Source organism: Neolamprologus multifasciatus, chromosome 17 (assembly GCF_963576455.1).
Source record: "Neolamprologus multifasciatus chromosome 17, fNeoMul1.2, whole genome shotgun sequence".
Taxonomy (NCBI): domain Eukaryota; kingdom Metazoa; phylum Chordata; class Actinopteri; order Cichliformes; family Cichlidae; genus Neolamprologus; species Neolamprologus multifasciatus.
This window is the reverse complement of record NC_140455.1, coordinates 4,960,751-4,984,978: the sequence shown is the minus strand read 5'-3', so window position 1 is coordinate 4,984,978 and position 24,228 is coordinate 4,960,751. Positions and strand designations below refer to the sequence as shown.

Here is a 24,228-nt window from a genome sequence, read left to right as displayed (position 1 = left end):
AGGCGTTTCAGGACAGTAGGACCCTCGAAGCAGTGTGTGCAGTGTGTGCTGTGTTTAGGTGAAACTCGGAACTCTATGTTCTAGGGCAGGCTGTGATTTATTTCTCCTGGTTTCCTGTTTGAAACACAAACATCTGCCACTACTTTGTTGTTCATACCAGACTTTCTGTTTCCAGCTCAGACGTGTTAAACGCTGCTGCTGTGCTACATTTGTCATTTCCTGCTTTCACTACCAACCATGTCAAAGCGCTGAAGTCATCTTATCACTTTAATGCAGTAAAACAGGAGGTGTAAGTCTGACAACTGTCGTTGTTTATATTTATTGTGGGAAGAAACGGTAAAAACAGCGTTTTATAAGGAAAGCGCTCAAAAGCACTCTCCGCCTCTGAGCAAAAACAAAACCAAAACACCCCCACCCTTTCCCATTGGTTGAAAACTGTACCATGTCGACCAATCAAAACATAGCATTTGTTATTTAGGGAGGGGGGAGGTTTTAGGAGTGACGGCGGTTTTGAGATGTGAGAGATTTGCGACATTTAGCCTGCTCAGTCTCTTCCTGTCCCCAGCAGAGATGCTGCCGCCCCAGCAGACCACACCATAGAAGATGGCTGAGGCCACCACAGAGTCATAGAAGGTCTTCAGGAGTGGGCCCTCCACTCCAAACGACCTGAGTCTCCACAGCAGGTACAGCCTGCTCTGATCTTTCCTGTAGAGGGTGTCTGAATTATGAGTCCAGTCCAGTTTGTTGTTCAGATGAACACCAAGGTACCTGTAGCTGTCCACAGTCTCAATGTCCATACCTTGGATGTTCAGTGGTTGCAGTGGAGGATGTTTGTGCCTGTGGAAGTCTACCACCAGCTCCTTGGTTTTACTAGTGTTGATCTGGAGGTAGTTCTGCTGGCAGCAGTCCATAAAGTCTTGGGTCAGTCCTCTGTACTCCCTGTCGTCCCCATCAGTGATGAGGCCGACTATTGCAGAGTCATCAGAGAACTTCTGCAGGAAGCACTGGGTGGAGTTGTGGGAGAAGTCTGCAGTGTAGAAGAGGAACGGAGCCAGAACCGTTCCCTGTGGGCCCCCGTACTGCAGACGACCCTGTCCAACACACAGCCCTGAGTCCTCACATACTGTGGTCGGTCGGTGAGGTAGTCCAGTATCTAGGTAGTGAGGTGATGGTCCACTCCAGAGTTCTCCAGCTTGTTCTTCAGAACCGAGGGAAGAATGGTGTTGAAGGCACTGGAGAAATCAAAGAACATGATTCTCACAGTGCTCCCAGCGGTCTCCAGGTGAGCGAGGGAACGATGTAGGAGGTGAATGACGGCATCATCTGCTCCAATGCCAGGCTGGTAGGCAAACTGAAGTGGGTCCAGTGATGAGCTCACAGGGGCCGAAGCTGAGCTAGGACCAGCCGCTCCAGGGTCTTCATCAGGTGGGATGTCCGAGCCACCAGCCTATAGCTGTTGAGGTCCTTGGGGCGTGAAGTCCTTGGCACTGGTACAACACAGGAGGTTTTCCAGAGCTGTGGGACTCTTCCTAGCCTCAGGCTCAGGTTGAAGAGGTGCTCAATCACCTCAATCTGGTACTGATCAGCGCAGGACCAGATGACCCTCGAGCTGATGCCATCTGGGCCCGCTGCCTTCTTGCCATTAATCCTCCTCAGTTCCCTCCTAACCTGGATGGTTGAGAAAGACAGGCTGGAGCCTTGTGTTGAGTGTGTATTGGATGCTGTTGTTGGGGATGGGGAGGAGTAAGCAGGGTGAATAGAGGAGGTGTGAAGTGTCTGAGGTGTCAGAGGTGGAACAGCAGCAGTGGGGGTGGGTGAGTCTGCAGCCGATGTTGGAGACTGCCCCATGGCTGAATCAAATCTGTTGAAGAAATGATTCAGTTCATTTGCCCACCTCACATCCCCCCCAGGCAGAGAGTTCTGATGTTTGTGGCCTGAGATGGTTCTGAGGGCTCTCCAGACTTCGCCAACGTTATTTTGCTGAAGCTGGTTCTCCATCTTCTGCCTGTAGCTGTCCTTCCCATTCCTTATCAGTCCCCTCAGCTCTCTCTGCACCCTTTTCAGCTCCTCCTTGTCTCTAGATTTGAAGGCCCCCCTCTTCTGCTTGAGGACAGCTTTAATTTCTGGGGTAATCCAAGGTTTGTTGTTGGAGAAACACCGTACAGTCCTGGTAGGTACGGTGTTATCCACACAAAAATTAATGTAGTCAGTAATGCATGTAGTAAGGCTGTCAATGTCCTCTCTGTGGTCATCACAGATCACCTCCCACACAGTCGACTCAAAACAATCCTTAAGAGTCTCCTCGCTCTCCTCCGACCATCACTGCACTGTGCAGGTGGCTGGTGGCTCCCTGCGCACTAAGGGCTCATACACAGGGACCAGGTGCACCAGGTTGTGATCAGATCTGCCCAGTGGAGGGAAAGGTGAGGAACTGTATGCCTCTTCAGCATTGGCATACAGTAAGTCCAGTGTTTTATTGTCTCTGGTTGGGCAGGTCACATACTGGGTGAAGGTGGGCAGCGTGGAGTTCAGTGAGGCATGATTAAAGTCCCCTGATATTATGAGAAGGGCTCTCGGAGATTGTGTTTGCAGTCTGCTGACCACAGAGTGGAGAGAGTCACAGGCTGCATCTGCGTTGGCTGAGGGGGCCAACATACATACGCTGTTATCGCGATAACATGCGAGAATTCCCGGGTCATGTAGTACAGACGCATGCTAACAGCTAAAAGCTCAATGTCTCTGCTGCAGAGTTGTTCTTTCACAGTGATGTGCCCAGGGTTACACCATCTGTCGTTCACAAATACTGTCAGTCCCCCTCCTTTCCTCTTACCGCTGTCTCTCGTCCTGTCCGCTCGCAGCATCAGGAATCCCGGTAGTGTCACGCTCGTGTCCGGAGTTAGTGGTGTTAGCCATGACTCCGTTAGCATCATGATGCTACATTGCCGGTGTTCCAGATCTACTGGTGTTTAGATCAACTGGCGTTGGTGGAACAGATGTGTGGCAGTCTTGCGTTTCAGGAGCTGCTACCGACAAATCAGCAAAAACACGCCAAATGTGTCATCTGTGACACTTGTGAGGTTATCTCAAACACACTCCGTCAGTCTTGATGCTGTTGAACAACAAAATGTTTACAAATGTTTCGAGTTTACCTGGTGATATCCTCATGCGCGACGAGATCGCGAAAACAGCAAACAATTAACACCACGCCGATGTTGTTCACAGGACAGCAAGAGTAAACGATCGGGAGACTCTTGTCGTCGTTATCGTTCCCCTCGCACGTTTTATTTCTCCGGTTTCAGCGTTTTTGCTTCACAACTACAGCGAGCAGTTTACTTTGTGCACTAACATGGAGTCGAGTCAACCAGCGCCACCTCTGGCCAAGTGCCACAGCCTACAGCCAGATCAACTTGTGACACACGAGCTCATCCATCTTATTGGGCAAAGATCTTACGTTTCCAATAAATACAGAAGGAAGAGATGGTTGATAACGTCTCCTTCTCGGGCGACGGCGCTCCTTCCCTAATTACTAATACGTTAGTTATAAAAATTACGAGAGAAAAAATATAAGAAAGAAAGAAACTCAGAATGAGCAGAGCTGCTGTAACAGGCTGCCGCACACTGGGGGCGCCGGAAGTAGATAACCCTCAGAGTGATACATCTCCTGTTGTCAGGCCTGCAGGTATCAGGCTGTTGTTCTCCTTCATCTCATAGTGGAAAGAAATTATTTTTTGGAGTGGCACAAATAATTTGTGTGGCATCAGATTTGATGCAGAACAGCTGATTGTTCTGTAAATAGTTTGAAATGTTTATTTAAAAACACCTTGGCTGCATTTTTAGGTAAACAGCTGCAAAAAACAAACGTTGTTTGCATAACTCAGTTACCCTTTTTAAGAACTAACTATTTTAATTAATAATAATTAATTGCCCAACATTGGTCATTATTTACTGTATTTGCAGACAGAGTTACAGACTCTCCCAGACCACAGACTCATAATACAAGTCAGAGCTTTTTTAAAAAAGAAAGAAAGTTGTGTTTTCAAAATTGGAGTTCAAGTTATTTTTACTTCCAACAGTGTTAACATACTACACAGGTCATGAACAAGATTTTTTTTACATTTTCATTGTAAGTGGGCTAAAGCAGTTTAAAAGTAGTCTAACATAAATGCTGTAATTTGATTATTTTAATAAACCATGTAACTTGGATGGATTCGATGCTGGCGTGACCACAGTGCACACGTCTGCTGTTGCTCACAGTGGTCCAAGGGACCGCTTAGGAGGTTTGTGCGTTTGCTCAGACACATGAAAAATTAGAGGGAACATTGCTTGTGACCAACACAGCACAGACAGAGGTGGTGTTCACGCTCTGTTTCTGTGTGGGAAACTCACCTGTGGGTGTGGCTGTTCCTCCCCTACAATCTCTGATGTCACAGCTGCTAAATTAGACTGAACTGAAGCCAGACTCAAACAGAAACAGCCTCAAAGACTCAAAGAGCGCTGCTCCATCTCTGGACCCAAATATATGTTCCACCACCACGCTGCAATGCATCTTGGGATAGGGTGGGCCCACCTGTCCTTCAAATCCAGGGAGAAGGAGGACACGTTTGTGGGAGCCTGGGATTCTGGACGGCCTTTGTGGCCTCGCTGTGATTTCATGGACCTTCAGAGGAAGCAGAGGCTGAATTTAAACACACCTGCTGACTCCACGTGTTCTGTTCTGACAGCTGCCATGTGTCACAGCGTGGATAATAAAGCCATCAAACTTCACTCAGCTCCAATAACACCATCAGTGTTTGATGTCCAGAGGATTCATCAGCTTTAACCATGATAGAAGCAGGAAGTTAAGATGAAGATGATCAACCACACTGAGTGCGTGCAGGTTCGCAGAGATCTGAGCAAGAGTGAATGAAAAAACTGAGTGAGAGGGGCTGCTATTAAATGAATGAAGCCCATCTGACTTTATTGGAGGATATTTACACCAGCAACACTGTTTAGTTTGATATGACGGATTAACAACATGCGCTGTGATATCCAGTTCATCTGTAATAGATACTGGATCTAATCAGTCAGCAGATATTTGATCACCTTATTTATAACTATACTAGAAAAAAAAAACATAGTGTTGGAAAGAAACTATTAAACGTGCAAATCCATAGTTTAAAATCAGAGGCTCTTCTAACACAGGAGCCAAGTTGAGTTTACAGCCGACCACCGACAGTCTGAAATGGAATGAAGCCCGTTGACAGCCAGCAGGTCTAAACAGGAACGCAGCCATTTGTATGCGTGGCAATGATGTGGCTGCAGCTGACACAGGATTGGTTCAAACTAAACATCAGACGCATTTCACAGAGTTCACAAATAAACTCACATTTTTATCTTTGAAGATCATCATAAAGTAGAATTGATGGTCCAGTAGAAACAGCAGGAGGTTTGAGCCCTTCTGATGCAGCAGAAACAGGATTTGGAGGAAGATGTTAATAGATTAGAAATAATTGTACACTGTGAATCAATGCAAGTCTTTCTAGATAGACAGATCTTTAATAATCCTCAGGTAGGTTCCTCTGGGACAGTCACAGACAGAGACTCCAATTCTGACGTCCTTTGAAAGCCTGACTTTGAATTTTCATAACTCATCATATACACAGATGTTAATTCTACATATTCCTAGTACTGAACTCTAAATCAATATGAAGAAAATGCTCCTACTAATCTGCATATATGTTAATATCAAATCCTTTTCCAGCACATGGATAAATCTCTATAAATATTTCACTCTGATCAGAATGGGCACAGTGTTGTTATTGCAGCACTCCCTGATGTTTGAAAAGCTAAATGTCCATTTTAAAGTGCTCGTGTGTAGGATTGTGTTTTCCTTCCTTTGTGCAGTTCTTACAGTAAACATGTTTGAATGTTTCCTGTTCCCCTGATGCTTCTTCCTGTTGGATAAAGTTGGTTTGAATAACATGTTCTTACAGGTTTCAATGAACTTCAAACTGTGATCCACTTACAAAACTGTCTCATTTTATTGGAACGATCCACATTTGCATCCATTCACGGTACATTTGACATCTGAACACGTTTGTACACATGATGAAAGGACAGATGGTGTTTGTGTGTCCTTCTTAAACTTAGTGTGAATGTTTCATCATGTAGAACGACTTAGAACAAAGTCTTTGGGAACATTTGCAAATTGGGGTGGTGTAGCTCAGGTGGCAGAGCGGATCAGCCACTAACCAGAAGGTCGGTGGTTCAATCCCAGGCTGCTCCAGTCTGCATGCCAAATATCCTTGGGCAAGATACTAACCCCATGTTGCTCTCCGATGCATCCATCGGAGTGTGAATGTGTATGAATGTTAGCTACTTAGCACTTAAGTTTAGAAGTGCTTGTGTGAATGGGTGTGATTGGGTGAATGAATTAGCTGTATAAAGCGCTTTGAGTGCTCGGACAGAGTAGAAAAGCGCTATATAAGAACCAGTCCATTTACCATTTGGAGAACACGTTTAGGAAAGTAACATCCTGGTAGAACATTTTCTTAAAGCAAAGCAGAGCTGCAACATGACTGTGAGGATTCAGAATAATAAAGTCAGAATACTTTATTATTATGAAGACTAAAGTGCACCTTAATGCTGCCAATGAATACACATGTTCTTTGTGAAAGCATGTGTGAGCACAGCTGACATGCACTACACTGACCCCACTCGCCCCATTTCTTCATCCACTTCTTGCTCTTGTGCTTGAAATGAGACGCAGACGCAGCAAAAGTCAGAGGCTCTAAAATCCACAAAAAGGGGGCTTGTTAGATCAGGATGTTGGATGTGATCCATAGAAAACATGGATAATACACCACTTTATTTGAAGACATCTGTAGCACTGCCTCAGTTCTGGATGTTTCCACAGACTCATCTGTGCACCTAAAGAAAAGGTCAAAGGTCAGCAGCACATGTAGTTGGGACAATTCTTCATTTACAAACAACAGTCGCACAAATGATACAATTATTTTCCTCCAATTCCGACTTTGCACTTGCAGAAATGGTCCTGTGTGATTTCTAGGCTGTGATATAAAAACTAGTTCCTAATGGCAGCGATTCACTCAGTAAACATGTGTTTCCTTCACCAACCTCACACACAGATCCAATAAGATCAGGAAGTGGGCAGTATAGTACAATATGTGTTATTTTGTACTGTAATGCCCAAACTAAAGATCTGCTGAAGTGTGGGAAATGATCCAGATGTTTATGTTGGACGATACAGCAGAAGATCAGACATGAAAGTGGAGATAACACAGAAGACCTGCAGCAAAGGGTCAGAGGTCAGACTGGGCCACTGGATTCAACAATGAGCCAATGATCATCAAGTAGTGACTAAAGCAGAGCCCTGACGTTCTGACATTTATCACACAGTTAGAACAAATGTCTGCTGATGACTTCATCTCATGAAACGACTGATAGATGTCAATTCATTGATCAGCTGCTGCTGCTGCTGATCTTCATCGTGCACAGAAACATTCAGCTTGTTTCAATCAGTAAATAACTCCCACTACTCTCATTTTGAACTGTTCCCACTCAAAATGCTGTCAGAACAATGATCATTGTAGAACTTCACAAACATCACGTGTTGTTTTCCACATGTAAGATCAGCAAACATACAGAAACTTCCTGTTGCCACACACAGCCTCTAAAATCTCTTCCACGGTTTCTGTCTGAAATCCACTCTCTGTGTCGGATCCACAGGAAACAACAAGATCTTATTAACATGGTTTTCAATGTGTCTCCTTACAAAAAGTCCAACCAATGAACAAATGTGTATATTGCGTATATTTGTGGCAGCCGAACAAAAGCATGACACATTTCTATGTTTCTATAAACTGGTGTCAAACACAAATATGAAGAGTTTCATTGACAGACTCCAAAATGCCCCCGCAGTGAATCAAAGGGAAATCCTACTGTCACGGCTGGGGCAGCAGTCGTGTAGTGGAATGAAAAGGTTCAAAATGCAGGCAACTGACTGATGAAGAGTGTGATGTTTATTTACAAGGTGGGATAGTGGTAAGCAAGCAGTGAGGCATGACAAATAACTGAAGAAACCTAAACTGGGAGAACTAAATAACAAACCTGAGAGCATACAAAAGGGGTGCGGGGCAGAGAGACGCAGAGACAGGAACGAAACACCATAGAACGCAGACGAGCCAACAAGGAACACAGACCGACACCCACTGTATATATGCACACACACACACAAAGTAATCGGGTAATCACACACAGGAGGGAAGAACAGCTGATCCGAATACACATGATGACTGGAGGACACAAGCTGAACACAATGACAACAGACAGAGACCTTCAGAATAAAACAGGAAATCTAGAACACGAACCGGACACAAGTGGAGAGGACACAGAATGCCAAAATCAGAATAACTAGAACAGAGGAAAATAATCATAAAACACAAAACGCTGGGTCAACGACCCAGCACCATGACACCTACAGTGTGGCCAGAGAATCTTAATGGCTCCAACATCAACACATCCACAATGTTGGATCCAGTTCTACCTTTTTTTTTTTTTTTTTTTTTTTTTTTTTTTTGCCTGTCCCGTTTGGCTCTTTTGCCATCAGAATTATTGTCTAAAGGCGAAGAAAGATGCCCAACGGATTTTCTTTACCAAATTGACCATCCCAGCTTTGCCGTAATGGTCCATTTGATTCACCTTTTATTCTTTATTTTATTTTCACTTGCTGAATACAGGACAGACTTGACTGGGGGAAAGAAAAGGGAGAAAGAAAGAGGGTAAGAAAAACAGTTGAGAAGAGGGACGGGGGAGAAGGGCAAAAAACAAAAACCAACAGAATAAGCAGAAAAAAAAATAAAAAAAAAATACATATATCGATCACCTGGATCACCTGTTGAGAAAGAAAAAAGAAAACAAGCAGAAGAAAACGAGAGTAATACAATAAACAACATCACAATGATATATGGGAATATGACAGTAAATACTAAATATTAAACATTATTGTGCAGCACGTAAGATCGACAGCGCAGTGTGCATTGAGCCAAAAAGGGTGTAGTTTGTGTGTGTGATCACCCGTGTGTACACCTGTGAGCATGGACGCGCTTGTTTTCTTAAAAGGTTCCCTCATGTAATGATCTGCTAGAGGGTGTGGGGGGCCACTGTCCCGTCCTCCAGGGCATGAAGCAGGTATGGAGGAGATCAAAACTCCAGACATCCAGAGGCCCCCAGAACACAAGAGACCAAGGAAGACCAACAGAGGGGCAGCCGTGCCACCGTCCCAGAAAGAGCTGAGGAGAGTCCCAGATGAGGGGTCACCCAGCAGCCACGGAGCAGAAGCCAGGGGGGGCTGCAGTGACGTGCCCGTGAGCTCCGCCGGCAGCCAGCTGTGCCTGAGTGACCGAGCCCCAGGCCGAGAGGCCGGGGGCACCCCACCTCCGAAGTGGCCCAAGCGAGCCCCAGGCTCCAGGCCCCTGATAAGCAGCCGCCAAGGAGTGAGCCGGTGTGTACCCGGACGCCCACCCCCGGACACAAAGAACCACCAACGCACCGATGTCTGAGGGAGTCCGCCCCCGGCAGGGGAAGTGGTGGGAGGAGATAGGCCTCCAAACCTTGGAGGGCCTGAGCTGTCCTCAGAGAGGTGGCATCTGATACCCAACCTGACATATAGACACAGACATACAGGCACACACAGATACAAACATCCATTCCCACCCTCATGCTCTCATATGCACTTACTCCACACTCAACCAACGTGGAGACAGACATAAAGAGACGCTGTACACACAATCACACTCCCCAAGCGTACTCTACGAACCGGGTCTAGGTACCCTTGCCCCTGGAGGGGGGAACTGCACCCAGACCCAGGTTGTGTTACCCTTTTCCCTGCGGTGGGGAGAAGCAGACCGCCCCGACTCCGCAGCAGCAGGGAGGCCCCACATTCCGGATCCCAGTCGGACGGCCAACTCCTCCTCCTAGCCCCCCTGCTCCAGCAGAAAGCAGAGAACGAGGGTGAGAGAAGACTCCTAACCTCCCTCCACCCGCTCATTGTAGTGTTGATGTATGTGTGTTCTAAGGTGCATTTAAAACCCAGGAGGGCATGGAGCTACCTGCCAGAGAGCAGCAGGTAAGCGCATAGTCCCTCCTGCTAGCCCTCAATGTCTACTTGTATTTAAAATTGAGAGGTGGGCAACGAAGCCGGGGGTGAGGTGTACACCCTGATGGTAATTGGGATTCCGTGTAGCGTGCCCACCCCCAAGATCCTATATGTATGTGTAATGAGAGTGTGAGTAATGTGAATGTCTAAGTTGCGGGATAAAATTGAGGCAGAGGCAGCCAGAAGGGGACAGAGGGGGGGGGGTTACCTCCTCTGCACCCTGGTGACACACCCCTACTCCAAGGCCCTGCATGTGTGGGTGGTTGTGGTGGAGTGGGAAGAGGGAGGCAGCTGGAGATGGGGAGGGAAGGAAGGGAGGGGCAAGTGACCCCTCCCTGGGGCCAGCTCCCCCGCTGACCCCAGTAGGCACCCCCATACTCCGCGACCCGCCAGGGAAGGGGGGCCCAGGCCCATCCGAACCGGGGCCCAGTGCAGCGGCGCCGCCCGGCCCCACAGAGCCCGGGGCAGTCCACCCAACCCCACAACAGAGAAAACTGCACCCACCCCATCATCCACTCATCTTCCAGACTACATAAGACAATAGACGCCCAGGCTGAGATCTTCCTCCACCTCTCCTGTATCTCCCCCTCTTGCAGAGAGAGTTCCTGAGAGAGGAAAGCTCCTGCAAGATGTGACAACCCCCCCCCCCCCCCCACCACCAGTTGAAGAGCCCCCCAGGTGGCTCGGCGCACCGGCGGCACCCCGCGCCAGTGGCGGGCCCCCATATACCCACCGGCCCACAACCCCGGCAACACACCAACCAGGACCCAGGCCCCCGAGGCCCGGCCAGGGCCCCAGGCCAGAGCCGGAGCGCCCCCAGAACCTCACGCCCGTCCCGGACCCACCCAGGGGCAGCCAGGCTACCAGGTCAGTAACCCCCGTCCGTCAGCACAGACCCTCCCCTAGCCCCGCTGCACGTAGCCACGAGGAAGCCGTCACCTAAGAGCCAACAGAGCCCCTAATTGGCCATGACCGCTACCCCGGGTTGAGCCCCCCAAGGAAGATGCTCCCGGGGAACCCCCCGACGCCCTAAGCCCTGACCCTACCCCCACACCAATCACAACAGTGAAGGCGAGACCAAAATATGACCCCCCACCCCCACTAGGTGATGGAACTGATCAGAGGAGCCCAGAGCGATTGATCTGATGTGGTGGCAGAGGCTGTATCAAGACTAATGTAATCTAATAGATAATTTCTATATTGGTTAGAATTAAGATTGTTTTTATTTTTCCAGTTCATGAGGACTGTTTTCTTGGCTATGCATAGGGCAGTGAAAACCATATGGGCTATATTCTTTTCTGAAGTGACATTATCTAAGCTGCCCAACAAACACACTAAGGGGGAAGTTGGAATGTTACATTTCAGACACTTTGATAAGTCTTCACATATCTCGCGCCAAAACTTCTGAACTGGTGGACAGAACCAAAGAGCGTGGATATAATTGTCCGGTGAATTGGTTTGGCAGTGTGAGCAGTTGTTGGTAGATGCAAAGCCCATCTTGAACATCCGATGACCTGTATAGTGCACTCTATGTAGTATTTTGTATTGAATTAATTGAAGACTGGGATTTCTGATTAGATGAAAGGTTTTTAAGCAAATCTGAGACCAGAAGTTTTGGTCTAAGTTAACTGATAAATCCGCTTCCCATTTTGCAATAGGAAGTGATATTGATTCATCTGTTTTAGAAAGCATTCTGTATATTTTGGATAGTAATTTGGGGGTTTTAAGAGTAAAAAATTGAACCACACTTGGTGGTGTTTGTAGTTCAACTTGACCCAGTTTAAATTTCTTTTTTATTATGGATTTAATTTGTTGATATTCTAAAAATCTTTTCTTGTTGATCCCATATTGTGTAACTAGTCTGTCAAATGAAATAAATTCTGTTCCTTCTAGTATATGTTCTACATATTTGATTCCTTTACCATTCCAATCTGAAAAGTTTATCATATTATTGTTTTGTAATATGTCAGGGTTGTTCCAGATAGGTGTACGTTTGCATGGGATTAATGAAGACTCTGTCAACTTCAGAAACTCCCACCATGCTGTCAGAGAAGAGCTGATGTTGATGCTTTTGAAGCATTCATGTCGTTGGATGTTTGAGCTGATAAATGGTAGATCTGAAATCTCTAGATTATTGCAAAGTGCTTGTTCTACATCTAGCCAAGGTTCATCTAAGAGGGTATGTTTTAGCCATCCTGAGATAAACTGAAGCCTGTTGGCTAAGAAGTAGTGCTGAAAGTTAGGTAGTTCTAATCCTCCTTTATCCTTGGTCTTTTGTAGTGTTTTTAAGCTTATACGTGGGGGCTTATTTTTCCAAAGGAATTTGGACATATATGAATCTAGAGATCTGAACCAATCTTGCGGCGGTTTAGTTGGGATCATTGAGAATAAATAATTTATTTTTGGTAATACCATCATTTTTATAGCAGCAACCCTTCCCATGAGTGATATGGGTAGACATTTCCATCTAGCCAGATCACCTTCTACTTTCTTTAAAAGTGGGGTATGGTTTAATTTAGTTAGATCTGCAAGCTTGGGAGAAATATTAATACCTAAATATTTTATATTTCCCGATTGCAGTGGAGTAGAAGAGGAATTATGGAAGCAACAATTAATAGGAAGGACTGTAGATTTTGACCAGTTAATTGAGTAATCTGATATTCTTGCAAAAGAGTTTATCAATTCAATCACCCCAGAGATATTGGTTTGTGAATTTTGGAGAAAGAGTAACACATCATCAGCATAAAGGCTGATTTTATGTTCTACGTTCTTGCATTTTATGCCCTTAATTGCTGAATTCTGTCTAATTGCTGCTGCTAGTGGTTCGATAAAAATTGCAAACAGTGAAGGGGAGAGTGGGCATCCCTGCCTGGTGCCCCTCAGGAGACATAAGCTGGAGGATGTCTGGTCATTTGTTCTGACACAAGCTGTTGGGGAATTATATAATATTTTTAACCAGTTGATGAAAGAAGATCCAAAACCAAATTTGTGTAAAGTTGCAAATAGAAATTTCCAGTTAACTCTGTCAAACGCTTTTTCTGCATCTAAGGAAAATATTGTAGTTTCAAGGTTTTTACTGTATGAGTAGTCTATCAAATTAAGTAATCTACGTGTATTTGTTGATGAGTGCCTACCTTTTATGAAACCAGTTTGGTCAGGATGAATTAAGAGGGGGGTTATTTTCTCTAGTCTCTTCGAGAGAGCTTTGCAGATTATTTTGAGGTCTACATTAATAAGGGATATTGGACGATAGCTTGAGGGATATTCAGGGTCTTTGCCTGGTTTTAGCAGGAGATTAATGTTTGCAGAATTCATATTTGATGGAAGTCTGCCCTTTTCTTTGATTTCTAACAACGTTCTGTAAAAAACTGGTGCTAGAATCGTCCAGAATTCTTTGTAGAATTCTGCAGGAAAGCCATCTGGACCTGGAGCCTTATTATTGGACATATTTATCAGGGCTTCCTGGAGTTCACCTGATGTCAGTGGCGAATCCAGTGCCATTGCTTGAGAGTCTAATAATTTTGGGAGAGTTATGTTGTCTAAAAATTGATCAATTTCCTTTTTAGATGGGTTTATTTGTGGTGAATACAACGTTTTATAGAAATCCCTGAAAATGTTGTTTATTTGTTTCGGTTCATATATTGTGTTCCCAGATGAATCTTGAACAGCACATATAGTTGTTTTTTCTTTATTTATTTTTAACTGGTTTGCTAGAAATTGACCGGATTTATTACTATGTTCATAATTTTGTAAGCGTAGTCTTTGTACTAAGAATTTTGTTTTTCTATCAATTATCTCATTTAATTCTAGTTTTGTTTTGCGTATTTTGTTCAGTGTTTCCTGATCTTGGTGGGACGCGTAGGCTTCTTCTAGTGATTTGATGTTTTTTTCTAATTCCTGAATATTTTTGTTTTCTTTTTTCTTTTTATGTGATGAGAAAGAAATTATTTTACCTCTCATCACAGCTTTCCCTGCTTCCCATAAAACAGAAGCTGATGTTCCGGGAGTGTCATTAAAGTCTAAATATGAAGTCCACTCTTTTTTAAAATATTTAATAAAGTCTTCATCTTTAAGCAGTGATGTATTAAATCTCCAGTTTTTACTTGGCGTAGTATTATTCTTGTGCATTAGTGTTAAAGATACAGGAGCATGATCGCTGACAACTATAGGGTGAATCTCAGTGTCTGAAACGTCACTCAGCAGTGAGCTGCTGACCAAAAAATAATCTAGACGAGAGTAGGAGTGATAAACATGTGAAAAAAAAGTATATTCCTTACTGGTGGGGTGAAGGGAGCGCCATGCATCGCAAAGACCAAAGTCGCTCATATACTGTTTGATTATATTTGTGGACTGCCAATTACGCTGAGTTCCTGCTGTATTGAGCCTATCCATTTCTTCATTCAGTCCAAGGTTGAGGTCGCCTCCAAGCACAAGTGTGCCATCTAAGTGTTCAGAGAGTGCATTGAAAAAACCATGAAAGAATGAGGGATCATCAACATTTGGACCATATACACTTACAATACATAGCTTTTTATCAAGTATAGATAGTTTAATGATTAAGAATCTGCCCTCTGGATCTATAACTGTATCGAGTACTGTGAAATTAATTTTTTTATGGATTAAAATTGCTACTCCCCTTTGTCTAGAATTATAACAGGCTGAGAACACATTAGGAAACTCAGGTGTTTTAATCCAGTTCTACCTAACAGAGTTACTAAGACACACCCTCTGCCAGCATTACAACAGCTCCACCCGTTTCACCTGCCTCCTCAGCACTCTGTACACCTGAAGAGAAAAGAAAGGCCCCAAAAGCTCAAATCTACAAAGGATTCATGAAGTTTCATCCAACAATAACACGTTTGCCTTCCACAGTGTGCTGTTAGACACCACTGTACCTCTGCCATTTCAAAAAGAGCAGCGTGGTAACATTTTGGCTCCAAACACTTTGTGTTTAAGTTCCTAATCTTTGTTTTCTTTGTGAAGCCGACAACATCTGGAGCTTTTTGACTCATAGAAACATCATTTTGTTCTTTAGATGACAGCAGATTGGGACTGAATAATCAATCACTATCAAACCAATAAAGACAAAAATGCTGATTTTACAGGAACTTTGTTGGAGAAGCTGTAAAGACATGAAACTGGTGGAGATCCCAAACCAGTTGATAGTGCTGATTATTCCAAATAAAGCTGTTTTCCATTTGAGATGAAATTACTTTCTGTCCTGATATATAATAAAGATGTTGTTGTTTTTGATCCCCTGTATTAAAAGTAGATCCAGTTTAAAGTCAGCTTGAGTTTGATTTCTTTATGTCAAAGCGCTGCTCATGATGTTGTGCTGCTTATGGAATAAAACAGCCCGTTCTCACTCCCGAGGCGTAACATGGCGACGTTTTGTCACATCCCACGGCGTTCCTGAGGAACGCAAAAGGAGACCTTCGGCGTTCTTATGGTACGCGGCGGGTTATGGGCGAAATCCAGTGCAATGACGCTCCCGCGGTAATAGACGTTCCAGCCCTGTATTCCAGCCCTAAACCTAACCTTATCCCTAGCCCTAACCATAACCTGAGCTTAACCAGGACTTTAATGACGTTAAATAGCGTGTTTGTAAGCGATTTGAAGAAAAAGAGCGAACATGTGTAGATTGAGTCCATATGGTTCTCATATTTCCTCATTTTTCCGAGGTCGTCATGGTGGTGGGTAGCCAAAAACGTAATATGTTGACGATTTGTCAATGTTACGCTTTGGGAGTGAGAACGTGTGGAATAAAAACAGTGAAAAATCTCCTCAATATAAAAGCATGTAGTCCAGACTTAAATGCAGCCTATTGTTAGCTGAGGTCCACACACAGTGTTTGACAGTGTAAACTGTGTGAAAGGGCTGCTGGTGGAGCTCACTAGGATGAGCAGGTGACCATGTGCCATGAGGTGGAGAGCAGCTGGCCTGGGTTTGATTCTGACCCGGGCCACGTCCCCTTTCTCTCTCCCTCTGCTTTGCTGTCACTTATCTTCACTGCTCTGTCCAATAAAGCTGAGAAAGGCCCCAAATCAAAGAAATCTGCCTGCAGCCTCTGAAATGTCTTCTGTTTCCTTCCAGAGACTTTTTCACCGTCAGGCCATCCCGTGGGTTTTGCTCGGGCTGCGCTCAGCGGTTAAGGAGGATCTCTGTGCGTCCCCAGCTGAACTAGTTTTTGGCCAGCCACTCCACGTGCCTAGAGAATTCTTGCCCGAGAACCCTCCCCCCTGCTTCGATCCATCGGTGCTATCCCTCAACCCGCTTTTGCACTCACTTCGGGTTCCTGGTCCGGTGCACCATTGCCTGCCTGGCACTTTTGTTCCAAAGACTTTAGAGACTGCTAAGTTTGTTTTTGTCAGGCACGATGCCAACAGGACACCGCTGCGGCCGCTGTACGACGGACTATTTAGGGTTATCGAACTGGGCCAGAAACATTTTGTTTTGGATTTTGAGGGTCGTAGGGAGACTGTGTGTGTTGACAAACTTAAACCTGCACATGTTCTTCCGGACAGTCATGTAGTGCCGGCCCAGGCCCCTCGCCAAGGCCGCCCTCCTTTGACGGGGTTAACAGACTCTGGTTTTCCCCCCAAGACTACCCCCCGACCACCGCCGTTTGAGCTTCCTTTGAGCTGCCTTTCCTGCTCGCCTTCACCAGCCTCGTTCACAGGATGGACCTTCCTCTGCCTGTTCTCTCCCTCCCAGGTTCAGTCGCTCAGGCCGTTTGCTTAGGCCCAGGGTCCTGGACTGAATAGAGACCTAACTGTGTGTTCAGGGGGGAGGTGTGTGTGGCGGACCACCAGGTGGCTCCACTCACACCCAAGTTGAAGGGAAGTGCTGGGGTGGAGATTTTGGCGCTTTCTGTATGTGAACTTCTGCTGAGTCCGTTAATAAAGTTGGAGTGAGACACTGAGACCTCTCCTGTCGTTTTTTACATACCTACACAATGTCAAAAATGAAAACATAACTGTAAATTCAGACACGTGAGGTTGTGCTGAAAAGGATGATACCAAACAAGGCAAAGTAAATTGTTTTTAAAGGTGAAATGTAGAGGGGAAATCAAAAGTTGTTAAAAATGGCCAATTACACCCTGGATCCCAGAGGGTTAAACATTTTTTTTAAAGTAACACAATGGTTAATTTTCAAGTAATTAATTACTTTTAGAACATTGTAACTCAGTTACTAACTCAGTTACTTTTTTGAAGAAGTAACTAGTAACTATAATTAATTACTTTTTCAAAGTACCTTGCCCAACACTGCTTAAACATCATGTGATCCACTCTCAGTCTGCACTTTCATTCATGACTTCAACATGTTGAAATGAGCTTTGAAGAAACATCAGTTTAGTGCTGAAATATTCAAACGCTGCAGGAAGAAGAACAACAAAGTGATGACGGATGTTTGTGTTTCAAACAGGAAAACCAGTAGATATACAGTTGCTTGTTGTCTTTTCCACATGTTGTCACATTACAGCCACAAACATGAATCAATTCTATTGGAATTCCAGGTGAAAGACCAACACAAAGTGGTGAACACATAAGAAGTGGAACGAAAATCATACATGATTCCAAAATTTTTTACAAATAACTGCAAAGTGGGGTGTGCGTAATTATTCAGCCCCTTTGGTCTGAGTGCAGTCAGTTGCACATAGACGTTGCCTGATGAGTGCTAATGACTAAATAGAGTGCACCTGTGTGTAATCTAATGTCAGTACAAATACAGCTGCTCTGTGACGGCCTCAGAGGTTGTCTAAGAGAATATTGGGAGCAACAACACCATGAAGTCCAAAGAACACACCAGACAGGTCAGGGATAAAGTTATTGAGGAATTTAAAGAAGGCTTAGACTACAAAAAGTTTTCCCAAGCCTTGAACATCCCACGGAGCACTGTTCAAGCCATCGTTCAGAAATGGAAGGAGTATGGCACAACTGTAAACCTACCAAGACAAGGCCGTCCACCTAAACTCACAGGCCGAACAAGGAGCTGATCAGAAATGCAGCCAAGAGGCCCATGGTGCCTCTGGACGAGCTGCAGAGATCTACAGCTCAGGTGGGGGAATCTGTCCATAGGACAACTATTAGTCGTGCACTGCACAAAGTTGGCCTTCATGGAAGAGTGGCAAGAAGAAAGCCATTGTTAACAGAAAACCATAAGAAGTCCTGTTTGCAGTTTGCCACAAGCCATGTGGGGGACACAGCAAACATGTGGAAGAAGGTGCTCTGGTCAGATGAGACCAAAATGGAACTTTTTGGCCAAAATGCAAAACGGTATGTGTGGAAAACTAACACTGCACATCACTCTGAACACACCATCCCCACTGTCAAATATGGTGGCAGCATTGTGCTCTGGGGGTGCTTCTGTGTGCTAGAATGGCCCAGTCGAAGTCCAGATCTAAATCCAATTGAGAATCTGTGGCAAGATCTGAAAACTGCTGTTCACAAACGCTGTCCATCTAATCTGACTGAGCTGTTTTGCAAAGAAGAATGGGAAAGAATTTCAGTCTCTAGATGTGCAAAGCTGGTAGAGACATACCCTAAAAGACTGTATTAAACCCTGATTCTTTTGTCCCCATGATAGAACAGAGGAAACCGACTCACAGTGTGTTAAAATATTGATATTTCTTTTTATTCAATCGTCTTCCAGAAGAGAGAGACCCCTGCACAGCTCAAACGCCAGTTGCAAGAGCTCTAACATTAGAATCATCAACTGTGCTTCATATAGGTGTTATTTTGGTACTTTACACGTCACACAGTTTCAAACATTGCTTATATGGAAAGTTCCTCTTTTCTGTGTCTTATCTATTAATATGGCTGTGCACTAAAACTTCCTGTTTTTCAGTCTGACTGAGCACTTAGTAAAGTGGCCTTGCTCTACAAGCCTTCATTATTAAAGTACATAAAACAATCTAATGAGCGGATACACATTAAAAATATTTCTTTTTCTTAACAACTGGCAGCAAAAGGTGGTTCTACAAAGTATTGAGGGGGCTGAATAATTACACACACCCCACTTTTCAGTTATTTATTTGTAAAAAATGTTTGGAATCATGTATGATTTTTGTTCCACTTCTCACGTCTACACCACTTTGTATTGGTCTTTCACATTGAATTCCAATAAAATTGATTCATGTTTGTGGCTGCAATCAGTAGCGGTCTTTAATACGGGCGACACGGGTGGTTGCCTGGGTCGGCATCGTGGTGGGGGGCGGCATCACGGGCATCTGCAAAAATAACATTTTTGCGGGGAGTAAGGGCGCCCTCCGTTTGCGAGGTGCATCTGCTGCTTGCGGCACAGGGAGGAGAGGGCGGGGGATTCTCTGACCAGCTGGAGCAGCGTCTAATAACCAACTCGCAAAATAAAACAAAATAAAAACAAACCAACAAACACAAAAACACCAGACATTATGATACAGACTTATAATTTACACCGATGTTTTTTCGAAATTCTGTATGCGAAAAGTGAGCGCGAGAGCCCTCGGTGCGCCTCCTCGCTGCTGTGCTGAAGTCAAAGTAAACTTTATTATAATCTCCGCTACATACAGTCCAGTATATAGAGAGACGAGACGACGAGGCTCCAGTTGCAGCAGTGCAAGTAAACAAACAATAAATATAAGAAGAGTAAGAAAATAAATGTACACTTTAGGACTCGGGGTAAAGGGATCAATACCAATTTAAAGTTTATAATTTACAGTTTGATAATTTAAAGTCTCACACAACCCGTCGAAAGGGGAGGGGAGTTTCCAAATAGAGCACATTTTATTCATAATGTTGTAAATCTAAGCCCGTTATGTATTCATGATTTGAATCGTGGGTTGTGCGAAATCCCAGAAATAAACCCTAGACAGAGTGAATCTGTGAACTAAGGTGTAGGTGTGTTAGGTTATGTTGTGGTGATCCTCAAGTTGGGGGATGGGTGTTCATACTGGAGTGCAAAATTAAAACCAAGATGGACAAGAAAAGTTCAGAGCCATCAGGTGCTCAGTTTAGAAAAAAAGAGAAAAGAAGAGGAGAAACGAGCCAAAGATACAGGTAAGCAGATGTGTGATTGGATAATGGCAGGTCATGTATCCTGAAACGATCAGAATCAGAATACTTTATTAATCCCTAAGGAAATTATGTGGGTTACAGTTGCTCCAAGAAGAAATGGTAAAAATAGTAATAGTAACAGACTAAACTCCAAACAATACATTATGTTACAGATTTTACACAATTAAGAAATAGCACTAATATATGCAGATCACTCAATTATAAATATGAAGGGTTTACAGAGGTGATTATAAATAAATAAATATCAAGAAAATTGACAATAATATTCCAGAGTAGAAAAGAACGTGTGTAAAAAGGATGTAACTATTGCAGTGTTCACAGTGTGTTAGATGGAGGAGTTGTACAGAGAGATGGCCACAGGCAGGAATGATTTCCTGTGTTAGTCAGTGGTGCATCATGGGTAATCTCAGTCTCTCACTGAACGTGCTCCTGTGACTAGTTGGTATGTCATGGAGAGGGTGGGAGGTATTATCCAACATTGTCTTTATCTTGGACAACATCTACCTCTCAGACACCACCCTAACAAAGTCCAGCTCCATCCCCACAACATTACTGGCTTTGTGGATCAGTTTATTTAGTCTGTTGGAGTCTGTGACCCTCAACCTGCTGCCTCAGCAGCTGAACATGCACAGAAATGAGACGAGATTAAATCTGACATTACAAAACAGTTAAACAGTCAGAGACTAATCTGAAAATCTGCCTCCTCCTCCTTCCTTTGGTGTGTTGTCCACATTAACCCTGAACTAACAGACACAAAATGTCACTTTTCTTATTAAAAGTGAATCAGTGTGCATCAGAGATTAAGGTTATAATTTTCACACAGCTGAATAAACGTCAAACAGAAAAATGATTAAACAGAAGTGTGAGATGGTCAAGAATTTGTGCCAGTTTCCTGTTATATTTTAGATAGCAGCACAGATAGAGACACAGCAATACTAGAAGTAGAGCAGCTGATGGCAGCTTCCTCTGCCTCACACTGCTGTCTGACTGCATTCAGCTGACACTGAGATGAAGCAGGAAAGAAGCAGCTGATATTTGGACAGCACACATGATGGAAAGGAGGATTTCAGTTGATGTGCACATGAATGATTTGTGTTTCCTCTGCAGGTGAAGGTAGAAAGTGTGTGTGAGCTGATGTGAATTGAGCAGCATGGATCAGTGTGAGGACAGAGAGGAGGGAGTCCCTCCCTCTAAAACCACTCTGTGTGGGGAACATGAGAGCCAGACCAAAGCTCAGAGGTGAGATGACCATCTCTAACTGTCCATGACTCTTCTCCATGTCACAGCTCAGCACTGACATCACTGCTCCATCATTATTCACAGGAACCAGCCTGGACCTCCACCCAGCTCTGTGTCCTTACAGAGTGACGCGTCTAAAGGTCTTCCCATTGCTTTTAAAGTCCAGCCTGTGTCTGCTGCAGAGAGGTGAGCTGTTAGTAACATGAACTCTCTGATTTAAATGATTTTTCTGTTTCCTGTTTCTCACTCTGATGTTTTGAATGCACTTTAGAACAGCACACAGCAACAATACATATGAGCGGGCGTAGGGAGGTTTGGGGTCTTCACTCACCCCGGTTCTGTTAGCCGTCAGGGCTGGGGGGCTGGGAGGAGGTGCTGGCCGTCAGATTGGGGTCTGGGATGCGGGGCCTCCCTGCTACTGCAGATAAGGAGGTGGTCCGCTTGCCTCCACCCCAGAGAGAAGGGTTACATCTCCTGGGTTTAGGTGCGGCTTGCCCCTCTGGGGGCGGGGGTACCTGGACCTGGGATATAGAGTATGTTTGGGGAGTGTGACTGTCTGTGCAGTGTCTATTTGTGTCTGTCTACACGTCGGGTGAGTGCTGAGTATTTGGTTGTGTATATGGGGGTGGGAATGCACGTTTGTGTCCGCGTGCGCCTGTGCGTCTGTGTCTATATGTCAGCTTGGGTCTTAGACTCGACCTCTCTGGAAACATCTCAGGTTCTCCGAGGTACGGAGGCCTATCTCCCCTCACCACACTCCCTGCCGGTGGCTGATGCCCTCAGACGTTGGTGTGTTGGTGGTTCTTGTTGACTGGGGCTGGGCGCTCATGTATGTACCGGCTCACTCCTGGTGGCCGATTGGCGGGGCCTGGCACCTGTGGCCCAGCTGGGCCCCTTCCGGGGGGTGGGGTGTCCTCAGGCCTCTGGCCTCTGGGCCTGAAGCTCGGTCCTCTCTGGCACAGCTGGCTGCCGGCAGAGCCCACGGGCACGCCACTGCAACCCCCTCTGGCCTCTGCTCCATAGCTGCTGGGTGACCTCTCGTTTGGGGCTCTCCTCAGCTCTTCCCAGGAGGGTGGCACGGTTCCCCCCCCTTTTGGTGGTCCTTCTCGGGTCCTCGTACTCTGGGGCCTCTGGATGTCTGGGGCCTGGATCTCCTCCATACCTGCTTCATGCCCTGGGGGACGGGGCTATGGCTCCCCACACTCCCTAGCAGATCGTTACATGGAGAAACCTTTAGAATACAAGCATGCTGATCCACACAGGTGTACATACGAGTGTTCACAGACGCGGACTACACCTTTCTTGGCTGCTGCCGCAAAGCACATTGTGCGCTGTCGATCTTGTGTGCTGCACAATAGCGTTTAATATTTAGTATCTACTGTCATCTACTGCTAGCTAGTTTATTGTGATGGTGCTGTTTTTATTATGTTGCTCTTTTTTGTTTGCTTTCTCTTCTGTTTTTTTCTCCATACAGGTGATCCAGGTGTTTTGTTTGTTTTTCTTTCTTTCTTCCCCCCTTTCTCACCATCTCTTCTCCCCTCTGGTTTTCTTTCTCTCCCTCTCCTTCTTTCCTTCTTTCTCCCTGTCCTATCCCCCAGTCATGTCTGTCCCATTTGTAGCAACCGAAAATAAAATAAATACATAATTATAATAAAGGTCAATCAAACGGACCAATATGGCAAGGTCATGATGATCCACTTGGTAAAATAAATCCGCTTGCCATCTTTCTTGGCCTTAAGACAACAATTCTGATGGCTAAAGATCCAAACGGGACTCAAAAAATAAATAAATAAATAAATAAATGATTTTCCTGTTTCCTGGTTTCTAAAATGCACCTCTGTAGGAGAGCAGTGTCTCCAAGGACACACAGGCTCAGCTGTAACTGTCATTTTATCTTTTTAAAGACACATTTGGACACAATTGGCTTTTTTTAACTATTTATTTTAATCACATCAGACATCTGGATCCTAAAGTATGATAGAAACAGCTGCTAGCAGTGGGTAGTTTGACTTTGGCCTGGTGGTTAAGCTAACAGAAACGTGCCAGCTGTACGCTGTGAGGATGATACGCTGCTCTAGAAAGCAAACAAAGGTTTGTGCAGCTCCTCTTCAGAAAAGTGTTCAGAAAGCAGCTGCTTTTTTAGACAAAGGCTTGTCGTGTGAGCCCAGATGTGTGTAACAGCTGAAGGAGAACCATCGCAGTCACGTCTCAATCCGTCTTTATTAATGAACTTCCTGTTGCTTGCAGATAACAGGAGCACAAAGTGTTTGTGCTACGTGATGCTGCAGGATTTGTTAACATCTCCATGATGGTAACATCTCCTCGTCTAACTGCAAACACATGAACGCTCCTAACGGCAGCTATCACAGCCACAGAGGCAGACTGTTTCTCACTGTTGCATTCAGGGACATTTGTTTTCCTGTAAAAAGCTGAACTCTAATCTAAGAGCACTGTTACTGACAGGAAACAGCTGCATTATCTGCAGTCTGTGTGATCACAGCTGCTTCAATGACTTTAGCAGAGAATTTATCATTGAATGAAACATGTTTGTGTCTGCAGAGGTCAGAGGTCACAGTCTGCAGGATCCAGCTGTCCATCTGTGAGGAGTGACCGGTCCAAAGGTGTACTTCCAGACTTCAGTGATGAACCTGGACCAACGAGGTCAGAGAACTGTGATGAGCTCCTTTACATGTTTGTGTTTTCCTGGATAAATATGACCAAAGATTCATTCAAAGATAAAAATCTTAGATTTTGTCCTGTAGCGCTGTGTGGCAGGCA

The 24,228-nt window shown here is 44.9% G+C and overlaps 1 protein-coding gene and 2 long non-coding RNA genes across 6 annotated transcripts in view; 2 read left to right on the top strand and 1 right to left on the bottom strand.

Moving 5' to 3' along the window:
• Positions 1–24,228, top strand: part of LOC146498779 (uncharacterized) — a 319,599-nt gene that overhangs the window by 167,487 nt on the left and 127,884 nt on the right. The gene's annotated exons all lie outside the window — the stretch shown is intronic.
• Positions 7,709–8,547, bottom strand: LOC146498787 (uncharacterized). Its single transcript, XR_014870424.1, has 2 exons — positions 8,477–8,547; positions 7,709–7,937 (listed from the first exon to the last, which is right to left on the bottom strand). It is a non-coding gene; the product is annotated as an uncharacterized LOC146498787 (long non-coding RNA).
• The window catches only part of LOC146498785 (protein NLRC3-like), a 40,871-nt gene continuing 37,771 nt past the window's right edge, over positions 21,129–24,228 (top strand). The window contains exons 1-3 of one of the 4 annotated variants that reach the window (XM_085138946.1): positions 21,129–21,450; positions 21,535–21,636; positions 24,010–24,111. In XM_085138946.1, coding sequence (XP_084995072.1) covers positions 21,362–21,450; positions 21,535–21,636; positions 24,010–24,111 — 293 coding nt within the window. In that variant the 5' untranslated portion in view covers positions 21,129–21,361. The remainder of the gene's footprint in view (positions 21,451–21,534; positions 21,637–24,009; positions 24,112–24,228) is intronic. The other 3 variants (XM_085138948.1, XM_085138947.1, XM_085138950.1) reach the window with 3 other exon arrangements.